This window comes from Passer montanus, unplaced genomic scaffold (assembly GCF_014805655.1).
Source record: "Passer montanus isolate IOZ18808 unplaced genomic scaffold, ASM1480565v1 scaffold25, whole genome shotgun sequence".
Taxonomy (NCBI): Eukaryota; Metazoa; Chordata; class Aves; order Passeriformes; family Passeridae; genus Passer; species Passer montanus.
In genome coordinates this window covers 4,554,263-4,576,003 of record NW_024367149.1, presented here as the reverse complement: position 1 = coordinate 4,576,003, position 21,741 = coordinate 4,554,263, and the positions used below count along the sequence as shown (strand labels likewise).

The 21,741-nt window shown below is 42.5% G+C and overlaps 1 protein-coding gene across 2 annotated transcripts; it reads left to right on the top strand.

The window, feature by feature from the left end:
- Positions 1–549: 549 nt before the first annotated feature.
- On the top strand, positions 550–19,739 carry STIL (STIL centriolar assembly protein). Of its 2 annotated transcripts, none has more exons than XM_039711522.1 (16): positions 550–1,095; positions 2,087–2,194; positions 2,521–2,636; positions 2,746–2,933; positions 3,869–4,116; positions 4,952–5,035; positions 5,149–5,235; positions 6,879–7,026; positions 8,166–8,275; positions 9,076–9,190; positions 9,975–11,027; positions 12,412–12,571; positions 13,319–13,544; positions 15,382–15,574; positions 16,181–16,434; positions 18,226–19,739. In XM_039711522.1, the coding sequence occupies exons 1-16, from the start codon at positions 578–580 to the stop codon at positions 19,043–19,045; spliced, it is 4,428 nt and encodes a 1,475-aa protein (XP_039567456.1). In that variant the 5' UTR covers positions 550–577; the 3' UTR covers positions 19,046–19,739. The 2 variants fall into 2 exon arrangements, with proteins under 2 accessions (XP_039567456.1, XP_039567457.1); XM_039711523.1 differs by lacking the exon at positions 550–1,095 and adding an exon at positions 1,121–1,139.
- The last annotated feature ends 2,002 nt before the right edge of the window (positions 19,740–21,741 follow it).

Below are 21,741 nucleotides of genomic sequence, written 5' to 3'. Positions count from 1 at the left end.
TCGCCGGGGCGCGCTCTGATTGGCCGAGCCAGCCGTTCCCCGCCGCGCGCCCATTGGGCCGGAACGGGCGGAGGGGGCGGGGTCTGCTCTCTGATTGGTCGGTGCGGGCAGAGGGCCGGCGGGGGCTGCAGAAGGCGCCGGGGCGGGCGGGACGCGGCGGGAGCGGCGGAGCCGGGCTTGGAGCCGGGCTTGGAGCCGGGCTTGGAGCCGGGCTTGGAGCCGGGCTTGGAGCCGGGCTTGGAGCCGGGCTTGGAGCCGGGGCCGCCACCGGTGCCGCTCCTCCCTCACGGCCGCTGCTCCTGCCCTCCGGAGCCGCCGCCACCGCTCCGCCCTCACGGCCGCTGCCCGGCCGAGCCGGGGGCTGCAGCGGGCGCTCCCCGCGCTGGGGAGAGGGAGAGGGAGAAGAGGAGCGGGCAGCGTTGCGGCCCTGCCCGGAGCCCGTTCGGCCCGGCCCGGCCCGGATCTGAGGTACCCGGAGGGTCCGGATCGCCCCAGCCCCTCTGCGAGTGCGGCTCAGGCTATAAAGAGCTGTGGGAGGACGGCCCGGCCCGGCGGCAGCGACGGCGCCCCCGCTGCCATGGCAACGCCGCCGCATCGCCGCACTGCGCCTGCGCGCTCCCCGCCCCCTGGCATTTTTAAACCCCCTGCGCGCGCGCTGGCGGTTGGTTTCGCCGGGGCGCGCTCTGATTGGCCGAGCCAGCCGTTCCCCGCCGCGCGCCCATTGGGCCGGAACGGGCGGAGGGGGCGGGGTCTGCTCTCTGATTGGTCGGTGCGGGCAGAGGGCCGGCGGGGGCTGCAGAAGGCGCCGGGGCGGGCGGGACGCGGCGGGAGCGGCGGAGCCGGGCTTGGAGCCGGGCTTGGAGCCGGGCTTGGAGCCGGGCTTGGAGCCGGGGCCGCCACCGGGGCCGCCCCTCCCTCACGGCCGCTGCTCCTGCCCTCCGGAGCCGCCGCCACCGCTCCGCCCTCACGGCCGCTGCCCGGCCGAGCCGGGGGCTGCAGCGGGCGCTCCCCGCGCTGGGGAGAGGGAGAGGGAGAAGAGGAGCGGGCAGCGTTGCGGCCCTGCCTGGAGCCCGTTCGGCCCGGCCCGGATCTCAGGTACCGGAGGGTCCGGATCGCCCCAGCCCCTCTGCGAGTGCGGGGTATAAAGAGCTGTGGGAGGAGGGGGGTGGGCTGGTGCTTCGTGCTTGTCAAATCCAAACAGTGGTGCTTTAAAAAATATTCTACAAATTTAAGTTTGAGGGTTGTAAAACCCAACTTTGGGCATTTGGGTTTTAAAGGCAGTCTTAAAGCCTTTAAAGCATCAGCAGTGGCTGAGTTCCTTGGAGGGCTGCCTTAAAAGTAAAGTTCTTTCCTGGCGAGTTGAAATGCAGAGGAAGCACCTTTGCTTGGCGAAGTTTCATGCTTGAGATAACTACAAAGAGATTTCTTGCTTGTTTGTAAAAGGTATTGAGGTATTTGGCGAATTATATGGGCTGTCAATTGTTTTGTGTGTTGCTTTGTTTAGGCACCTCAAAAAAATCTAATCCTGCTAGTGTAAATAAGTCAGTGTGATTACACACTGATTTCTTCAGGGCTCTCTGAAGTCTGACTGCAAGTTTTGCACTATACTATTTGAGTTAAGCCAGGGCTTTATTTCAGAGGTCTTCAAAGTTTAAGTGGTTTGAACGCTCACTTGAAACACAAAGACTAAAACAGGGCTTTGGGAAGCTGATCTAGTGTTAAATTTGCTAAATCAGTTTTTTTGTGCTATGGGAGTTTCTAATTAGTGATAACTTTTTTCCTCCCTAAACTATATCCAAGTAGTTTTTCCTTAAGCTTTATCTGCAGGCTTGTATTTTGGCCTACACATCTTCCAAGGCTGCACAAAGAAACTGTCAGGTGGTCAGGAAAGATTTTGTGTTGACTTTGTAACTCTGACAACTTTGTAGGACAAACTTTCTGCTTTGTTAGCCTGGACTTGGAACAAAAAAAGTACCAACAGTTTCTGTATCCTATTTCTTGGTTTTCTTAGTGTTCCTTCTTTTAAGCATTGTAAGATAATGATGTACCTTAATCCATTTTTTTTTCATCCCTGTGATCTTCCCAGATTTGTTCCCAGAAGGATGGTCCCTTTCAGTTTCCCTCTGTCCAAGTGTGCACTTTGGGACCCAGTCCCCATGGGCGATGTCATTGGTGCCCACCTCACCTATTACAGGTATTGATACCCCTTCTGGGCAAGCTAAAGGTTAAAATAATTATGGATTGTGTCATGCAAAGCCTCATTTTTCCTTTTGAGTCTGTTCTGTGACAAGGCCCAAAGGAAAAGGAAGCAGTGTGTTTGTTATAAGCATATATAGGGATTTTCACTGGAAAGATTTCAGTTTCCTTTGTGTAACAGTCTAGTGGCTTGAAGGTGCATCAGTTTAAAGTAACTTAAAGTTGCTTTCTTTTTCTTCCCATATGGATAAGTGATACCTTTTTTTTTTTAACAAAGCATTAAAAAGAGTTTGTGAGTTAAACTTGCTTATTGTCTCTTTTTAGAAACCCCAAAATATGTCTGGTGGAGAAAACCTTGCGGCTTGCCTATCGCCACGCCAAGCAGAACGAAAAGAAACCATTTTCCTGTTTTCTGCTGGGCACCCTGGCAGTAGATGAAGGTAATTCTAAACATGAGGCAGACAGGCAGTATTGGTTGGTCGAATAAGCTGTTGTTAAGGAGCCTGAGTTGCTGCTCTTGCTCTCTAACTTCATTTATTTGTTTTGAAGATGGGGAAGGCGTAACGCTAACTGTAGATCGCTTTGATCCTGGCCGAGAAGTTGCTGGTGGTACAGGCAAAATTCCAACTGCAGCCCTTCCTGGAGACTTTTTGATTCCATGTGCAGTTAATGTCTGGGGACCTTGTTCAGATAATATAATAGTGCACAGCGTTGAAGATATCAGCTTGGCTTTCAAGGTAGGCAGCTCTTAGCAACTTTTGGGTCTCTTAAACTGTGAACTGTCTGCCAGGCAGGACACTGGACTATGCACAGAGCCTGATTTCCAGCACAGCAAGGTTATGGCTGAACCAAGACTGTGTAGTTAGTTGTTGTTTGAGTGTCATTGAAAAGTGTATTGGAAAATGGTAAAATCAGTTAATCCTCACGGGTGTTTAAGGATCACACAGTCTTTAATCTTGGATGACAATCTTGCTGACTGACCAAAGTTTTCCAGCTGATCTAACCAGCAAAACAAAAGCAATTTCAGCAAACTTACTTAAACAAGAGAAAACAGCTTTTTTGTGGTTTTTTTTTCTCTCAAAACTGTCATTAATCAGTTGCAGTATTTGGGCAGTTGTTGCTGAAGTGTTGCTAGGCAAGTGACCCGCCCAAAACGTGTAAAGTCCCATGTAGGTTAGCAGCCATAGCTGAGATGTGTGCTCTGCTGTAATCTATTAAATACACTTTATGTTCCTGTAGACTTTTCCCTGTAGTTGTTGTGGTGTGTATTTTATAATACAAATTAAGCCTGCTTCACATCTGAACTTTCTCGTGATTATGCATCCAGATGTTAAATTACATATTTCTTGAATGCAAGTAAGAAAACTTTGACAAATCAGCTTGAGCCTTTTAGATGTCTGCTATTATATTAATTTTTATATAATTAGGTAACTCCAGGTTTTCTAATACATCATAAAACAATGCTAAGGTGTGCATAGCTAATTTTCAAGTGTATTCTGCATTATTCATTATATTCAGTAGAGCAGTGAGCTTTGGAGACCTGGGTTAATGGCTTTTTGTATGTATTACCTACTGCAGTAGTAGCTGTGATGAATGATTTGAATTCCTAGTGCAATACATCTTGAATCATACAAAATAATTTAGTATATTTAACTCTTTTTCTTACTTCTAGGGTCTGCAGCAGAGTCTGTGCAGCAAAGAATCTCTGGATCTTTCTAAACTGCTGACTGTTAGAGCTCACATTGTTTTCACAGAAAACCTGGATAATCTACATTTTAATTTTTGCTGGGCTTCTCTTACTGTGGCAAATATTTTGGAATACACCCCTGTGAAGTCTGTCCCAATTATTCCAACAGCCCTAGCAAGAAATTTGACCAGTCCTATGAATATTGCACAAGTTCAAGGAACTTACAAATGTGGGTGAGTAAAGGGTGGTGTTAAAGCTGTCAAAGTTACCTGTCAGTTTCTTGCCTTTCCTAAAGGAGTGAGTAGGAGAAATCTCAACTGTACTTTGCTTTTTAGTAAAATAACTGGCATAAAAATGGCATGTCTTCTGGCCTTGGGAATGTATTAAAGGTTATGAACAAGAAACAGGAAATGGGGTGGAGCAAAAAGATTAAGTTTGAGTAGGAGTTCTTGCTTTTGGCTTCAGTGAGAGGATCTTCCTGCTGGGGCAGGAGAACACACTTCTAGTTAACATAATAAATATAAACAGCTTCCAGCTTTTTAAACACCATCAGTGCTTGCCTTACAATGAAAAGCAGATGAATGCAAACCAAAGCTTGTTTTTTGTTAATTGTGCTTCTGAGATGGTATTGGGAAGTCATCATTCTGTCTGGTAACTAATTTAATAGGGTGAGCTAAGAATAGATCAGAGAAATAGTGTAGAGCAACTGAATATCATTTTATTTGTACAGGGACTTCATGAATGCCTCTCTGAAAGTTACTCTTCAAATTTAACATGACTTGTACTTGGGGATTTGTTATGAACACTAATTCTAGTATTCACTAAAACACTACAAATAGTACTATGTAATTTTTGTCCTTGATAACTCTTTGATGCACAGGGAATTGCTGAAAACTGGGGAGTTGCTGTTAAATGTGGAGTAAGAGCAGTTTTGACCTTTAATTTTTTTCCCCTAAATTTATTTTCTTACTGTGTTTTCTAAACTTGTCCTTATCTCTTCAGGACTTTTTTTTTCTGAAAAACTGCCTTCCAAAATACTGAAAAAACCCAACTTCTGCTTTCTTTCAGCTACCTTACTATGGACCAAACACGGAAATTGCTTTTACTGCTTGAGTCTGATCCCAAGGCTTATGCTCTGCCATTAGTTGGAGTGTAAGTGTTTGTCCAGATTAATACACACATTGATCTGAGATGTATCTGATGGATTACATACTAAAAATTTGGTAACAGAGCTGTCTCTAATTAGATTTTTTTCTTATTTCTAGTTGGCTGAGTGGAGTTACTCATATCTATAGTCCTCAAGTCTGGGCCTGTTGCTTGCGATATTTGTTCAGTTCTTCAATTCAAGAAAGGCAAGTCACTTTTATAGGTAAAACATAGAAGCTATTGGCTGCCTAAAAAAGTATTCCACAGAAATGCATGACAGCATGGGCTCTGATCAAAGATATTTGAGGAAATGCTATGGTTTATATATTGTATAGGGGTAAAGCAGTCTGGTTTAAATGTTCTTTTTGGTTTTGGCTTCTGCACAAAAATTTACTGTGACTGAGATGTTGGAAAGCTGAGCTGATATCTCAAAGTCAGAAGAGGGTGAATATTAATATCCTTAAGGTCACTGCATTTTAGTTTAAATAAGAAGCCACAAGAGGAAATAGTAGTTTAAACAGTGGTAGGGTTTTGGTTTTGAGCTTTTCTTAGGGGTATTTTCTTTGAGATAAGTTTTTTTCCTGGTTGTGCCTGACCAGCATATTGAAGCATATTGATTTACAGCCTATTCTGTCCTGTTATGACTTCCTGTTAAATGTTCAGGTTTTTTAAGAGTGTTTGCATTCTGGGGTATTTTTTCATTGTAATGTTAGAGGATAATAATTCCTCATAGTCTAGATATTTTCACTTGTAACATTTGCAACAATTCTATTTGTATGGAGCTGGGAGAGAGTTCAGGTATTTATAGTTTGAAACTGCACCTCAGGTAAATGAGACTCTAAAATATGCTGTATGCATAAGCACTTCTGATTGACCACACTTATTTTTAAATTATGAAATACAACCACGTTTGGTGAACAGATGTGTCTGCAATTACAAAATAGACTTCTTTCCCTTAACAACTGAAATATGTCCAAACACAGATAAGAGACCAATTAGATTATTAGATAGGCAAGTTGGATGCTTGACTCTCATTAACTTTCACTGATGCCATCATGGAAGTGGATTAAGAAGATTTGATGAACCATGCAAACAGCATTAACCTCTGCAGCCTAACTGCTTAATCTGTGCATCATACATTTTTAACTCTTTAAGTTGTAAGTAAACTTTGAAGTTGCATGAATGTGTTTTTCAAGCATTCTGTTTCCACTGCTTTTTCCATTGTGTATCTTGTTTAATGAAAAAGCAAACAAATAAAAAAACCCATAAACAAGCATGTTACAAGTGCTATATAAAAAGAAAAACTGTTCTGAAAGTAGTACTACCTTTTACTGGAAACACACATTGTTGTAATTATCCTTGAACTCATGTTAAATGCTGATTGCTGTTACTCGCTATTCTCAACTTATAGAAAAAAAAACTTCAATATAATTTTCCTAAAAAATATCTTTTTGCTAACGAATGTTTAGGGATAACTGAGTCAGTAAGTGTCTTTATAATGCACTTTCAACTGAACACTAAAAAGAAAATAAAACATAATATCATTCTTACAGATGTTTTCTTCTGTTATGTTTGAACTCTTCCAGGAATTCATTTTAAGTACTAAGTGATCATAAAGGTTTGAAATACAAAGGGCATGGATTATTCCAATTTCTCTACTTTTCCTTGATTCTTGCATGTGGTTACAGTCATAAATCCATCTGCTAACTATCCATAGCTAAGCACCATTCAAAATGCTGTGATTCACCAGTTTGCTAAACTGTGTGGGAAATTTGCTCACGGTACTGAAAATCTAAGGGCCTTCTTCACGTTTAAGTTACTTAAAGATGTGCTTTTTCTTCTATTTTAGGGTTTTCTCAGAATCTGGGAGTTTTCTTATTGTGCTTTATTCATTGACACACAAGGAACCAGAGTTTTATGAGTGTGTTCCATGCAGTGGGCAGACAGAGCTGGGGTTTCAGATCCTCACTTGCCGTGAAACAGTTCATCTCTTCAAAGTAAGTGTCTTGCTTTCCTCCTGCATCATGGTACTACAAAATTTGCCTTAAAAGAGTCATTATGATGTGACCCAAATGGATCTGCCGTGTTTGAAAATTATGTAGCTCTATAAAGCTGCTTTTTCCTAGGGACTACTGTAAATTCAGTTTGTCCCTCAAATTGAGAAATGACTTCCAAAGTCAGCACTGCTCACTTTCCTAATTGCATTAAGCATCTGTCTTTTAAGTATACCATGCTGTGTTGTTCTTGGTTAGTGTTCCTTCCTGCTAGTGACCTTCTGGCCTTGTGAGCAGACTCAGACTTCCTGCAGCATTTGTTACTCTGGTGTGCTGTACCTTGGCCACATCTAACAGCTGCTCTGGGTGATGCTTGCGGGAGAGCAAAGCTGAGTGTTGTGCTTTGCTTGAAGTTGAATGCAAAAGGGAATTCAGAGGTTACTAATTTCATCAGTTTTATTAATGGAAAACTTTATCTTTGTGCAAAGTAACTGTCTGAAAGAATTTGAGATGTCTGGGAGATGGCTAGTAAAGTTTGAAGAAGTTCTAGGAAATCTCAGTTCCTTATGCGTTTTCCTAGGCTTGTACAGAACCTGAAGTTGAGCTGTTAATTTGCTCAGTAAGTGCTGCTGAGAAGTGCTGCTGCTCTCAGAGAAGCAGTCAGTGTAATGTGTGTGCTATGCTATGTGTACTCATTTCTCTTCCCAACTGAATTTCCTTGTCAGGGCTGCCTTCTCCCTTAGCCTAGGGACAGCTCAGCTTTCTGGAGCGACAGATCTCTCCACAGGAGCTCACGTCTGTTGTTTCCAGGAGTTGCCCAGCTGTGGTGTGTGAAACAGTGCAGGAACATTTGCTGTTTCCTGTAGTGGTGGCAGCCCTGGAGGAGTATCTGAGCAGTTACAGTGAGGAAGCATCTGCTCATGACTATAATTAGCCCAACTACTTTACAGAGTAGCAGGGGAGCAGTGTTAAACAGGAAGGGAAGTTGCCTGCTTCCTTGTAGTGCTGAAAACTTTGAAAGTAGGGGACAAGTAGCAAATAATCATATAAATGTCCTTAAAGTTGTGTCTTTGGGAGTAGTACCTCAGTGATTGAAAGTTTGAAGGTTTCGTGCTTCACAAATATGGAACGTTTCATTCCAGAATGTTGAACCATCAGACAAGAGCCCTATCCAGTTTGAGTTGAGTGGAGAAAACCAAAATGCGGAAACTGAGTTCTTCAGCAGAATTTGCAAGAAACTTCCAATCAAAAGGTAAATCTCTGAGATGCTGTTTATGTGCAAAAATGAAATATTTATTGGATGAGAGTTTTGATCTATGCTGTGTGTCAGTTGAGCTGTGCATACATTTTCTTGCATTAAAATCTGTGTGTGTGCTTTTATTTATTGCTACAGTTAATATTTTTCAAGTAAGATGGTCAAGCTGTCTGTATTCCAAAAAATCCTACTTGGTAGTGGTGGTTTTAATTTATACAGTGGATGTTTCTAAAAAGGCTTCCTCACTGATGAGGCTTAGTTCACTGTATTAAGTTTTAAGTGAGCTCTGTCCTTTGAAGCAAATCTCTAATTGAAATCTATTTAAGTCAAAAAAATTCCTTTTTTCTTCCCACTTTTCAGAGCTCCAAGACCCAGATAGGTTGAAACTTAGTGATTTTTAAGAACCTGGCTTATCCATCAAATTTTTATCTATGACTAGAAGATGGCCTTTATTTTCCTTCAAACAATGTTACAATCTTTACTGTAGCACCTCCTATCTTTTTACTATATATCAGTGCTTTGCTGTTAGAATGTCACTTAAAAGGTGTGTTTGTGTGATGCTGTGAGGAGGGAGGGTTTGTATCTCCTTACCTAAAAGCAGCTTTTCTAGTTTCATTGTTTCATCTTAGAACTGTTTGCTGGGTTAACTGCCCAGCTAACCAGGGAGAAGATAGATGGCAACTGCTTCTTAGAAAAATTATTCACTGTAGATGGCACATTGAAAAACGTGAGGTTTCATGTTACTGCTGCCAAATCTGACAAGCAAACATTTTTACTTTGATTTATTTTGGTTTCAGTCCTCCCCAAGGCTCTTCACCCAGCAAGTTGTCAGCAAGTGATCACGACTCTGGTGTGGAAGATGAGGATTTATCCCCCAGACCAATTCCAAGTCCTCACCCAGTGAGTCAACAGGTAACTACATAAATAGTTGCTCTGGGTATCCTGATGTGACACTTAGAGCAGCAAAACTCATTGTAAGGGAAGTGGAGAGTGTAAAGCTTCTAAGTCCTAGCAAGGGAAAACAGAATTGAAGAAATTAACAGTGAGTCCCACTCCTGTAGTTAATCTGCCATTTTTCCAGGATTTTAGACACTTTAAATTCCTGTACATGCTGTGATTTGGGGAGAGAGAGAGTAGTTTCTATTTTAGGAATCTCACTGTTGTTGAATGGAAGAGATGTAATGTCTGAGACAGAGACAGTGAGCTCTTGTGTTCTTTTTATTTCATTACCCAAAAGATCTGCTCTGTCCTTTTTTCACTAAGTGTGTACAAATAGAATAAATACCAGCCCTTGTACAGCATAGGTCTAGAAGGATGTGGTAATTGTGTATAAAATGTGTTCTGTTGCACCTATCTCCTGGATCTAATAATAGTAGGAAGGGACACAGAGTCCACCTCTAGAAGGGAAATATCCATATTCTGAAATGTACTCCTAAATGACATGGAGCATTCATTTGGCAGACATGGCTGTTACACTATATGAAAACAATTTTCCCTTACAAATGATCTTAGAGATCTTGCTGCTTTTTCTGGATTCTCCAGTCTTTTAGGAAAATGTTTAACATGTGGTTGGTTTGGAAGCTGATGATTGTCGTATATTGATTTTAAATAAAAACATTTTATTTGAGGAAATTCTGCATTTGAAAAGCAGACAATGTCTTAAAATTATCATACATGTGTGTAATTGTCCCTTCAGGTTACCAGAATTTTTCCTTCAGTGCCGGAGCTGTCACTTATTTTGGATGGTAGTTTCATAGAATCAGGACAATCATCTAAGCCTGTGGGGACTTCAGGTGCTAAAAGTCTGCCCACAGTGCCAAGTCAGCCTATTAAAAAGAAGTGTTGCATGAGATCTACATGTCACCCCAGCCAGCACTCTGAAGACAGGCAGAACTTTCCTGCTAATAAGGGAGATCCCACTTTGAGACGATTACCAAATCCTATAAACCAGAAAATTCCAGCTTCAATGCCTCATAGAGGAAATCAAGCTCTGCTACAGCAGCAGGTGCAGTGTAAGAAGGCTTCCCCTCAATCAAGAAAAAGTTCAGGATCATCTTCTCCTTCAACCCCTTGTAGTGGGCCTTCCCCAGATACATCTGTGCACCACCCCAGAAAGCCATTGGAAAAACTTGTATTGAATCCTGAGAGTGGCACACCTCAGGGAGAGCCTCTGCCTAGGAGAACATCAACATCTGCTTCCAAGCAGCTCCCTGCTGGTACACAGCCAGTCCTCCACAGCTCTGCTCTGTCACCACAGAGCTGCAGACAACCACCAGATCTGCAGGTGCCAGTTCAAGTGCCACCTTCCTGTCCAGCATGCAGCTGTCAGTGTCCTGCTTCTCTCCAGTACAATCTCCTAAACCCATGGCAAGGAGCTGGGAAAATGAGCCCCAAACACGGAGCGGAAATCCAACCGGAGATGGCTCAGCAAAATCCTTGTGCGGTGTTCCATCAAAATATCATTTGCCCAAACGTTTGCTGCAACCCTGGATATGCCACGAGCAGCCCCATGAACGTGAGATATCCTGGGAAAACAGGGAGCTGTTCTCTTGACAGTGGCTTATCACCTGGAGTAAGGATGGCATCGAGTGCGAGCCCCTCGAGCGTGCAGTGCTGTGCAGCCCACTCCCCGTGCCTGCACACGCCTGCTCCTGCAGCAGCCCCAGATAATGGCATGATGGGATTATCTCCAGATGCATACCAGCTCCTCACCCAGCAGGACAGACAACTCAAATTACTGCAAGCTCAGGTTTGTGGAAATGTCAGCTTTCTCCTCTGCCCTCTCAGTGATTGTGCTTTGATAGTTCCCCTGGTAAAGGAATTAAATTAACTGTTGTCTATCTGTGTTGGAACAAGGGAGCCTGTCATCCCAGCTCAGTCTGGGCATGGAGAGGGGACTCCATTAGCTCTACCAGTTGATGTCCCTTTAAAAATTATTTGACTTATAGCTAATGAAATTTTGCATTATTTTTGTGGTATTTCCATAACCTTCCATGAAGGTTATTTTTAGACCGTAGCTCTACCAATTGATGTCCCTTTAAAAATTATTTGACTTATAGCTAATTAAATTTTGCATTTATTTTTGTGGTATTTCCATGAAGGTTATTTTTAGACTGTAATGCAAACTGATACACTTTCTGTATAAGTGCTTTTCTAGTTATATGCTTGTCCATGTAAAAAAAATAAATATTGCATAGGCTATAGGCTTTGGAATTACTGTAAATAATGAAGCACAGAATGTTCTCATATGTTGCTTTTTCTACCTTCAAGTCTGCAGCTCCCTGAGCTGTTGCTTTGAAAACTTGTCTGCATCAATTCCTGGTTCATCAGGTCTTTTCTGTGCTAGAAAACTGGACTTTTGGGGGTCTTGCTGTGCTCTGTTGCCCCACCAGGTCAAGTTTCTTTAAAATACCAATCCCTTGATCAACCTTCTAGCCCTGTATTTTGCAGGGTATGATTTGGGGCTGAAGAGCCAGAGTTTAAATTTTGCTGCTGCTGATGAACAATACAAACAGAAAAGTTTGCAGTACTTGAACAAGAACATGACAGCTGGAATTTGTTTTTGGTACAGTTCCTGTATGTAAAGTCAAGCTCCCAAAGCATGGGTTGTGCATGAGGGAAACCCCTCCTTGCTGCAGCCTTCACTGTTACTGTATTTCTCCCTGGAGCTGCAAGCTAATCGGTGGACAGGGTGGATGAAAATCCTAGAGAGAAGATTGCCTGGCAACCTCAATTTTATCATTTAATTGCTTAGCTTTGTAATTAATACTAAGTTGGTGTAGGGACAGTTGGCATATAAATGCTTGGCTGGTAAGTCGGTTAATAGGCTTTGTGTGTGAATGAAAGGGAAGGAATACTTCCAGCAAGTGTGGTGCAAACAGGCTTTACCCAAGTTGTCTTGGTGTTGCCTCTGCCAATGTGCTTAAAGATCTTCTTTGCTAGCTCTGCCAACATGAAAATTGGTGTTTTGATTTATGCTGTGTGCACTGCTGAGAACTGGAAGATGTTCAGACTGCTGTGGCAGAGCAGCCTGTATTTGAATCCAGATCTTAGCAGAACCCAATTAATTCACTTTTGCCTGTTACAGCTGATGTTTTATTGTGCAGATCCTAACTTTGTGATGACTGTTACAGATCCAGCGCTTGCTGGAAGCCCAGGCTCGCCAGGAGGGCTCCTCGGAGGCGGCAGCAGCCCGGGCAGAGCAGGAGAAGCCAGGGGAGCTTGTTTCCATGGAAACACAGACCTCGCCGCCCCCGAACCACAGGAGAAGTGTGAGCGTTGCCGTGAGCACAGGTAACGCCTCGTTCTTTAAAACACACTGGCATTGCTTTTTTCTGGACCTTTTTTTTGTTTTATTTGGGCATGGAGGAAATGTTTGGCAGAAATGCTGCAGCTGTGCAAACATGCTCCTAGATCCTAAAAACACCTAAGCTGTTGAGGTGTTATTTGCAAGTTTAGGCTGGAGTTACTTTGTCTTTGATTGCCATCACTGAAAAAGTTATTTTTCCAATAGCTTTAGAAAGTTGTTCTATTTGAAATGGTGTCTTGTTGAAATGTAACTCCACATCTTTTTTTATTTAATACACTGTTTTGAAAAGTAATAACTTCTATGCCATATAGTGTTCCAATAAATATATTACTGATGTTATTTGTAAATTATGCATGAAGAGGAGATTGTATTTGCTTTAGTTTAGGAGAGTTATGCAGCTGTATCTGTACAGCTGCATATTAACATATTGGTTCCTGTTAAATCCATGGAAATGTTGTGCTTAGTCTGGAGGAAACTTTGAAACAGGCTCAAGGTCAATGCATTAAAATTATTTAATACAACCATTTCTTTTCATCAAGTATGCTTTGGAAGAAACTAGGATTTGAATGATGTTTTGGCAACTGTTAGCTGATTTGAACTGTAAATCCCTTTTAAAATAATGAGAGAAATGTGAATGGGAGAAAATTATTCCTCTAGCTATAGGAATCCAGAAGGTCTCAGAAGAAAGTAATGACTCTTCCTAAATAGTTAAATCTCTGATTTTGTCCTAGGTGCTAGTTTATTTTGGAATACAACTTCAGAAAAACAAGGCAACCCCATACCACAAGGGAAAAAAGAAGATGGAGAGATTTCTAAGGAGGACATAAACATTTCAATTAATGCTGAACAAGATGCAAGTAATACAAGTATTGCTTCGTCCTTAAGGGTGGTTGACATGCCCAGCTTTGTGGAGAGTATTCACCTTGTGGAAGAAGGAGCTAATCAGAACACTCCCCAGTAAGTAACAGAAACACCCTGTGCTCACATAATGTGCTGAGCTGCCTTATGTAAGTTATTACTTCTGTAATATTTTTTCCTTCAGGAGTTATAAATAGTCTGACCTCAGCTGTTGTGTTCTCTCCCTTCTTTATTTTTTTAATTATGCTTGGAATTGTACAGCTCACCAAAAGACATCTGCCTTTAGAGTCTGCATTTATCAGTCATGCAGGTTTAGCTACCTGTCAGCAGCAGCTGATGGCAAAAGCCTTTAACTTACAAAAGCATGCACTGTACTGGAAGCATTGCTTTTCTTACCTTAAATCCTGACTGAAAAGGGGATGCTGCTGTAGTCAGTTGTTTTCCTACAGTGGCTTTTCCTTGTGAGCATTTAGAACTCTTCCAGTTCTGAGGGGTTTGGGATGAGGTGTTTATGATTACGTGGCTGTTCCCTGAATTTCTCTTTATTTTATGCCTGATTACTTTGTGTGTGGTGCATGCAGATACTGACTTCACTGCTGTTAATTTAATTATTTTTAAGCTCAATTGCTTTATAGTGCAGTGACTAATCTCAGACTAATTTGGGAAGTAGTTTTAAAAATATTTTTAATTATCTATATCCATGCTATTTCTGCATAGGGATAGCTCAACAATTTAGCACTTTAGTGATCTAATATTGCCTATGTATAAAAAGCCAAAGGAGGGGGAATGCTCTTCCAGTTAAATTAGGAAAAATTATGGTAATTAAGCTGTAACTTAACTATTCATAGTCCTTGATTAAAGTGCTGTCTGCAAACATCTACTGCTACCAGAAATGTTGTGGATTCAGATCAATCTTATGAACATTGTATTTTAGGACAATAGCATCTTAATGTTCTCTTCAACTCAACTTCATAAACCAGTAAAATAGCTGTAAAGTATCTTATAGTGAGAATGTAGAGCATCACCCAGATTCCTTTGAGGAGGAGGAGGGGAACATTTTTGGGAATGATGAATAATTGCTAGTGTAACAGTAGCTGATAACCTACATTGACTATCTGGTATGTCACGTGGTTTAAATCTTATCGCTTTCAACACAGGCAATTGATCAGTTGAGTTCTGAAATTCCCTTATCTTACACTTGTCTCCTCAGGAGGAACAGGAAGGGGGAGGAGGGTTGCTTGAGGATCTTCTTGGGATGATAGTAGTATTGATATGTCTGGTCTCCAAAGGCTTATGCAATGCACACACCAGTGAGGGGGGTGCAGAGCATTGTGTTATAACTCATTCGGTGTTTAGCCTTTATAGCTCCTCTTTCACATCTCTTACTGAAAAATACTTCAGCCAGGTGTTTGTTCTCAGTTTGTGATACTCAGTGTGCGTGTGTGTAATTGTAACTGTCTTTGAGAAGTTTTTAAACTGCCACAGGAATCCCGTGGTAAATTATGTACCTTGGTAAAAGCAGCTTTTTTAATAAGTCATGTGTCAGAGCATACATGCTGCTAAAGGCTTATAAGTGATATGCTGAACACAAATTCCAAATTGCTAATAACTTTCCTTTCATCTGGTTTAAGTCATAGTGTGTCTCTGAGTTTTGACTAGTCCAGAGATACCATTGCCACTTGCAAAACATCTTTTGGAAAACTAGCTGGGCTGTTGTAGTTGCACACTTGGAGATCTATTTCCTCAGTCCTCAAATGACTTTTGACACTTTTGACTGCAGAAAGGAGCAAAGCCTTGAGCAGCAGGCAAAACTAAAACCCCTTAAGATCAATTGTTCTCCTTCTCTGATGTGCATGAACAAATAAAGTACATATCGTGGCAATGATGCTTATGCTGTTGCAAGGAAGTATGTAGCTATCTTGGTGTTCTCTTCCAGAACTGGAAACGTTTCCCAAGCACTCGTTCGTGGTTCATCCTTGGAAGAAAGTGCCAGTGTGTCTTTACAGAAAGAGCCATCGGAGGGAGCCAGGAGCCAGGTGGTGGTAACAAGTGAGCAGAGCTCGGAGCCACCCTCCTCGCTGCTGCCTCAGCAGCCCTCAGAGCAGCTGAAGCTTTACCAGGACTTACTGGTAACTCATGCACGTTTTATATTCTGCACTGAATGCAACAGTCAGAACAGCACCCTGCTGAACTTATGATGTGGTATTGGCATGAATGAAAGCTGCTTGTGGTTTTCAAATTCACATTGTGCTCTACAGAAAACTCCGAGTTTGTGGTTCTTCAATTTTTTAAAAATGTTTAAGTGGTTATTTTGTACTTCTCTTTCATGCATACACTGAGTACTTTCTGTTATCTAATAGATAATATTTTTTTAATTCAAGGACATCAGCTGATAACTTCCCAAATTAGTGGCCTTCAAAATAACACAGCATTTTATCTTCAGGTCCCTTAAAGGGCAGATATTTTCATCTTGAAGAATATCAGTATGTGATGTGTTTAAATTCAGAACAGACCCTTATAGAAAGCTTGAAGTGTAACATGTTCCAGTGTTTGACTACACTGCTGTGAGTTCAAGTGATTGCATCTGAACTGTATCTGAATTTGCCTTCTTTGTCAGAATAAGCTATTAACCCATCAAGCTGTATTTGGAGTTGTGTAAGAGTAAGTCAGAATTTTGGTATTTGATAGTCCCTGTATGTCATTATGTTCTTGCCATGTGCTCCCTTTTTCTGTAGGGCCAAGTAAAGCACCTCTTAAAGACCTCAGAAGAGCAAGATCACTTGCCTTTAAAATCAGGATTTGTTGTTGATGATGGTCCTACGTGTCAGAATATTGATGATACAGCAGAAGTGGCTTCAGAGACTGACACAGGAGAGGTGGACAAAGAGAGTGTCATTAGTGCCACACTCAAACAGCTGAGGAGTCTTGGAGTGACAGTGGACTCACCTGGCAGTATGAAGGAAAAGACACACAAAGTGGAGAATGCCAGGTAAAATGCTGGTGATTTTGAGTAGTAATGTGCAGAACCAACTGAAAATGGAGATTTGGCTCAACGAGTCAAGAGAAGACTGTTCCCTGCCACTAGGATTTGGGTGCTTGATCTACACTTCCTCCAAAATTGAAACAGTAGTTTGTGCTTTGGGCATTTCAGATAGGTTTAAGAGCTCTGTTAGAAAAATCTCAGAATATTTAAATAGAACACAAGTAGCTCTTGCTGCTAGAGCATTTGGTAGTTCTTAAAGGGTCGTGCAGGCAATGCCCATAGCTTCCCTGTTATTCTAGGGAAATTCTTTGGTCTGTGTCCAAGTATTCCAGAGCAACTCTGCACTTGGGACAATGAACATTAAGCAGCTGTGTATTTTGTCATTGCTTCTTAACCTTTGTCTTGCTCTTTACCAGTATATGTGAAATTGTTGTTGTGGCTTTGGTGCCTAATCAAAACTGGCTCTGTGCTAATTGCTTGTTATTGTGGGTGCTGTGCCTTGAGCAGAGAAAGTGCTGGGGAGGGAAACAACAGCCTTGTTGAAACAGAGGAAGGAACAGAGAAGTAACTTCTGAAGGAGAGTTTTTAGGCACAGGAATTTACTTGCATAGCTGTGTAGGCATAGGCTGACTGCCTGGTACAGCTTCACTTTCATCCTTATTGTCTTCTTGATCCTAGTGTGTAGCTGTTATGTAAACAAAAAATCTAACCACCTCCTAATTAATCTTCTCTTCAGCCATGTGTCAAAAGCTGTTTGCAGTCATACAGTTTCTAACCTCTTTCTCTCCTTTTCACTTGTATTTAATTGGGTGATTGTCTGGGATTTCTGGACTACCTTCCTGGCTGGAGTCTGTCAGTGTTCTTTTAATGTCCATAACATGCTAACATGTGAACCCGTAAGGCAAAACTGGAACTCTTGGGGTTTTTTTCTTCAAACTTGGGGAGTGGGGTGGAGTTCTTCCTTCTGCCACTTTCAAGATTGATAAACAATTCTGAGAAAAGGTCTACAGCTCAGTAGAGAAGGAAACAACAGTGCAGCTCCATAGCATAATAAGTGGTTGTTGTTGTTGAGCCAGTTTATTCTCCCTGGGCAAACTTGAGAATTTGTGCTCAGTGAAATAAGAAGCCTCTTAATTCTTAATATGAAGAGCTTGGGTTTATGAACTAATATATGATGTGTGAACTAAATGCAATGCTTTACAACCATTACTGGTGTACCAGAGCTTTAAACACCTGATATATATACAAGAAATTGCTGTGCCAGGCAACAGAACAAATGAACATTGCTCATTTGAAGAGACTTCAAAAACTAGAAGCTTGTAGGCTTCTGGAAACAGATGCTATGTCAGAGTTTCTGTAAAAATCCTGGAATTACCATGCATTGGGAAAGGTGTTCTTGGTCTCAGTCATTTGGCTTGTATTTCTAGCTATAAAATTTGGGCTGGAAGGTAGAACTTGGAGTTGTAGGATCAGACACACAATGTCTCATTCACTGGTGAGAAAAGACCAAGAGTTCAAACCTGCTTTAAAACCGAAACCAGCACTGTAACCTGCTAGAGATGGGTGGTTCTTCATATGAGTGTGGTGTGTATTGAAGGAGAAAGGAATATCATCCATCCTCTGGCAGTGTGTGGATACTGTGAGGGTGAGTAGCTGTTTTCATTATGTGCAGATGGTATGATCTCAGTTCTGATGGGGTTGTGTTCAGAAGAAAGGAGAAATCGGTACAGTGAGCAAAATTGTGAAATGGATGCTTTTCCTCTAATGCTAAGGTAACGTTTTGATGCTTTATTTCAGCATCTTGGCATGCATAAGTCCTGAAGCAGTGGTGCCTGGATTAAATTCCATGTTACTTGCCAATGTCAGCATGTGTCCCAACGTTGTTGATCTGAGCATGGAAGCAAACGCCATAGCCCTGAAATACCTCAGTGAAAATCAGCTATCCCGACTCTCTCTCAGTCGCTCAGGCCAAAATCCTCCCACAGATTTCTCCTTCCAAGACGTCTTGCAAACAAATACAGACAAGAGCATGGTGGGTCTGAGTTTAATTTCACCCAACAACATGTCCTTTGCCACCAAGAAGTACATGAAGCGATATGGGCTGATACAGGGCAGTGACAGCAGTGAAGATGAAGAGGAACTGCAGGCTCAAGATGGCAATTTTGGCACTGTCAAAAGCAAAAGCATGCCAGACAAAAACTGTGCCCCTGCATTGGACAGCTTCAGCCACCAGACTGAATTACCCAAAAGAGTGGATGGGAGACTTCCCATTCACCTAAAAAGTCACAGCAGAGAGTTGGCTACTAATGTTTCTCCACCAGAATTAAACAGCCCTGTGCTAAGAAACATTACAAATGAAATTTTTCCTCCCAGAATAGATCAAGCAGATGAAAACTCACTTCAGTTCCTAAAGGATTTAAAATCAAAAACCAGATTGTTACCTGGGAAGGTTGAATTCACTGAACAACCTGTCAGGACAGATGAAGGAGACACTCAGGCCTTCCGTGGAAATCTGCACACTCCAACTCTTGAAATGTTAAACCAGTCAAACAGCATCAACTCTGTTGGCACCATTCTTGATGTCAAACAACTCAGGCAATTACCAAAGCTGTTCTGAACATCCCTTGAGATGGCTGCAACCACTGCTTCAAATCAGAGGGACCTCTCTGTAAAAGAGTACAGGAAACCACGGATTGAGCTCTCTTTGAAGAGGCCACTCTTGTAGCAATGTAAAACTTGCAGAACTGGGTTTTCAGCCAGCTCAGGGACAGCCACCTCAAAGTGCCTGGCTCAGGCAGTGCTGATCAGCATAGACATATGTGTGCACTTTTGTTTACAGTTGGTTTGATTTTAAAGCATATTGAAGGTGAATGAACCTGAGCCCAGGATGTACTTTTAACATAATTTTAACAGTGGTGATTACTTAAATGTTTTCTTTTGTTGACTTTTTAAAAACAGACTTTTCCATGTTTGTGCCAACTGCTCTGCCACTGATAATGTGGCAGAGCAGGGGTAACAGAGCTAAAGCACTAATTTTTAGAAGTTTGCTGAAATGGTTGGATTCCTGTTTGTGGGTTATGTCTGTGGGGAAGGGAAATATAACTTTGACTTTATTTTGCATAACATTATTTTGAATTCGGCCAAAATGGCACATGTAACTCTCTGTATCATGAAATCTTTGAAGGAAATGGGGGAAAGCTGGCACTTTTAAGACTTGTAATTTTTTTCACCTCTATATTTTCTATTTATTTAAAATTACATACTGCTGATAAAGGTCAAAGGTTTCATTAAAAAAATTAATCTTCACTTGACTAATGCTGCCTTTATTTAAGACACATGTGGCTTCCCAGCCATTGTTAAAATGGCTAACCTGAAGTTCACTGGTTCACCTGCTGCTGAACTCATCAGGAATCTGATACTGGGTGGTGGGGTAAGCAGAAATAATTACTTTGTTCTGCATGAACACATAAATATTCTGTCACCAAGCACTCCAGTCCATTAGTGAAGCAGCTCTTTTCCATAACCTTGTGAAAATAATATTGCACAAGGTGAAGAATCGGGCTGGAAGTGGTGATTCATTCCCATTCCCACCATTCCTGGTGGGAGGACATGGGATTCCTGGTGGAGCCATGTGTTTTCTCACTGGCCTTTTAGGTGCATCAGCATTCTCTCACAGGCTTTGGAACAAACTTTGTTTTAGTGATGGCATTGTCTCAACAGCAGTTCAGCCTGGTGCTGACCTTGCCTTTCCTGTTCGGAGTGTTAAACCAGAGATTAAAACACCCTGTACTGAAATCCTGGGCCTTTCCCAGTCACATCCTAAGGACTGCAGTGTTCTTGGTATGTTTGAGTGGGCACTAATTGCTAATTAATTTATTACAGAATTAGGCTGAGATAAACCATGTGCTGTTTTGAAGCCAGTACAGAGAGAGGAAGGCAGCAGCTCCTTTTAAGCCAGAATTTCTCCTCTCACGCAGCCTCTTCCATCAACAAGGATATTTGCTTCCTTTCAGGAAAGGTGCTACTTTACTGTGCTGAAAAATAAAACCTTTCTCAGTCCCTGAATCTCCCCTGGATCAGGCATAAGCTGATTATCTGCCAGCACATTTTCTGCTGAATCAGTCAAAAAATAGTTAATGTTTTTGAACATTCCAGTGAGATGAATGAGGCAATTCATACCTCTGAGCTATTGTTGCAGGGTTTTGTTCTTTGTTTCCTATTGTAAAATGTCTGGAAACACAGGAAGATGACAGCTGTATTGGTTAATATTTTAAAGACTTTCTTCAAATGCTCAGGGGCTAGGAACAATTTGAAAACAAAAGCCAAACTACTTGCACACAGTTCAGGACAAGGGTGTGGTGTTATAATAAGTTACACAAAGCATATAATCCTGGACAGCAACCCCCGAGCAACCAAAATGTTAATTCACTGGACCAAAACAACAAAAAACACCCTTCCCTTTAAGAAGCATTTTCCTTTCATAGTGTGGTGCTGAGTAATTTCAAGATGTCTGGATTTTTTTTTTCCTGAAGCATCCACTCTAATTTGAGGTAAAAAAAAACAAAAACCCAAAAACCAAACCACACATTAAGCCGGGTCTGGCTTTGTTAACTGAGCACTGAGGCCCAAGCTCCAGAGCTGGCTTGTGAGGTGATGGCATGGCTAATGGGGCAACATTAGGGCTTTATTGATTTGGGTTTGGGGGTTTTTAGTTCTTTTTTTTTTTCCCTATTGTTTCTAGCTATTCTTTATTATAATTAACAGAAAATATTTATAGTGCTAGCTGAAAAGGTGCTGAGCCTGCTTGGACCATCACTGACCGCTTTACTTTGGATCATTCTGGTGCTCCCACCCTGACTGGAGGGTTTGATCCCTCTCCAGTAAAGCAAGAACGCGGGCCGGAGGCGGCTTGAGCGCGGCCCCGTCTCCCCCGCCGCGGGTGCAGGCACGGCTGGGAACGTCCCCGCAGCAGCCCTCGGTGCTCAGAAGATGCTCGGCTTCCTAATCTCCCCCGCCCAGCCCCGGCTGTTCTATCTTTAACGCTTCCTGTTGGGGAGAGGAGCCGGCTCGAGCATGGTCGTGTTTCCTGGCGGGAGGCACGGCGGGCTCTCGGGCGCGTCGTGACCGCCCCGGCCCCGCCGCCCCACGCGCGCCGCCGGCATCGTGCGGGCTCCTGCCGCCCGGGACACGGCCCCGGCCCGGGGCAGCGTGTGCAAACCTCTCCCACGGCCGCGGCCAGAGCGGGAGGCTGAGGGGAAGGAGTGAAAGGAAGAATAACAGCTCCGGCATTTCCCCCTGCGGAGGGCGCGCAGG

Bases quoted from the DNA above. Each gene is read 5' to 3' on its own strand.
- STIL (XM_039711522.1), top strand. From the start codon at position 578: ATGGCAACGCCGCCGCATCGCCGCACTGCGCCTGCGCGCTCCCCGCCC. The intron at 5,036-5,148 runs GTAAGTGTTTGT...TCTTATTTCTAG, and splicing joins GCTCTGCCATTAGTTGGAGT to TTGGCTGAGTGGAGTTACTC. The intron at 15,575-16,180 runs GTAACTCATGCA...CTTTTTCTGTAG, and splicing joins AGCTTTACCAGGACTTACTG to GGCCAAGTAAAGCACCTCTT.